Source organism: Corvus brachyrhynchos, unplaced genomic scaffold, assembly GCF_000691975.1.
Source record: "Corvus brachyrhynchos isolate BGI_N302 unplaced genomic scaffold, ASM69197v1 scaffold442, whole genome shotgun sequence".
Taxonomy (NCBI): domain Eukaryota; kingdom Metazoa; phylum Chordata; class Aves; order Passeriformes; family Corvidae; genus Corvus; species Corvus brachyrhynchos.
Window position 1 is genome coordinate 280749 of NW_008236443.1, and position 1022 is coordinate 281770.

At 61.1% G+C, this 1022-nt stretch overlaps 1 protein-coding gene across 1 annotated transcript in view; it reads left to right on the plus strand.

Moving 5' to 3' along the window:
• LOC103624416 (1-phosphatidylinositol 4,5-bisphosphate phosphodiesterase beta-3-like) overlaps positions 1–1018 on the plus strand; it is a gene marked incomplete at its 3' end in the record, with an annotated part of 17942 nt that extends 16924 nt beyond the window's left edge. Inside the window, exons 22-25 of the mRNA XM_017747269.1 lie at positions 5–31; positions 389–479; positions 691–767; positions 972–1018. Of these exons, the coding sequence (XP_017602758.1) occupies positions 5–31; positions 389–479; positions 691–767; positions 972–1018 (242 nt within the window). The remainder of the gene's footprint in view (positions 1–4; positions 32–388; positions 480–690; positions 768–971) is intronic.
• Positions 1019–1022: the final 4 nt, after the last annotated feature.

A 1022-nucleotide genomic window follows, 5' to 3' on the forward strand; every position in this document is an offset into this window, starting at 1 on the left:
TCAGGAGGCTCCTGGCGCTGCCCAAGCGCAGGTGAGACCCCAAAAACGGCCCCAAAACCACCCCAAAACCCCCCTAACACCACCCCGAAGCACCCCAAAACCTCCTGAAACACCCCAAAACCCCCCAGAAATCCTCCATAACTGCTCCAAAACACCCAAAACCGCCCCCAACCCCCCTGAAACTGCCCCGAAACTGTCCCAAAACCCCTCAAAACCTCCCCAACTGCCCCGGAAACGGCCCCAAAACCCCGGGGAGGACCCCAAAATCGACCCTGAGGGATCCCAAACTCCCCCCCGGGAACCCCAGAATGACCCCGAGGGTGTCCCCGGCTTTGGGGTCTCCGATTTTGGGGTTTTGGGGTCGCTGATTTCGGGGTCCCCTCCCCAGCGGGGGCGTGGAGGGGGCGGGGCCGCTGCTGCAGCTGCGGGAGGAGCAACAACAGCTGGAACTGGGGCGGAGACGGGACCAACTCCGGGAGGTACTGGGACAAACTGGGACAAACTGGGACAAACTGGGTGGGACTGAGATAAACTGGGAGGGACTGGGGGGGAAGAACCTGGCGTTTTTGGGGTGAAAAACGGCACTTCTAGGGACAAAAATGGCACTGGGAGGGGACTGGGACAAACTGGAATGGACTGGGAGGGTCCGTACTGGTCCACACTGGTTTATACTGGTCCGTACTGGTGCAGGCCCAGCAGCGGCTGCAGGAGGTGGCGCTGGAGGCTCAGCAGGCCCAGCTGAAGCGGCTGCGCCAGACCAGTGAGAGGTACCGGGAGCACTGGGAAGGACTGGGATGGACTTTCTGGAGTATTTTTGGGGTCCCAAGACTGGTTTTGGGGTGGTTTTGGGGTCCCAGGGCTGTTTTGGAGGTCCCAGGCGTGGTTCTGGGTGTCCCAGGAGTGGGTTTGGGGTATTTGGGGGGGGTCTGGGTGTGTTTTCGGGGGTCCCGGACGTTTTTGGGGTCACGCAGGGAGAAGAAGGAGCTGCAGAAGATTCTGGATCGGAAGCGCCACAGCAGCAT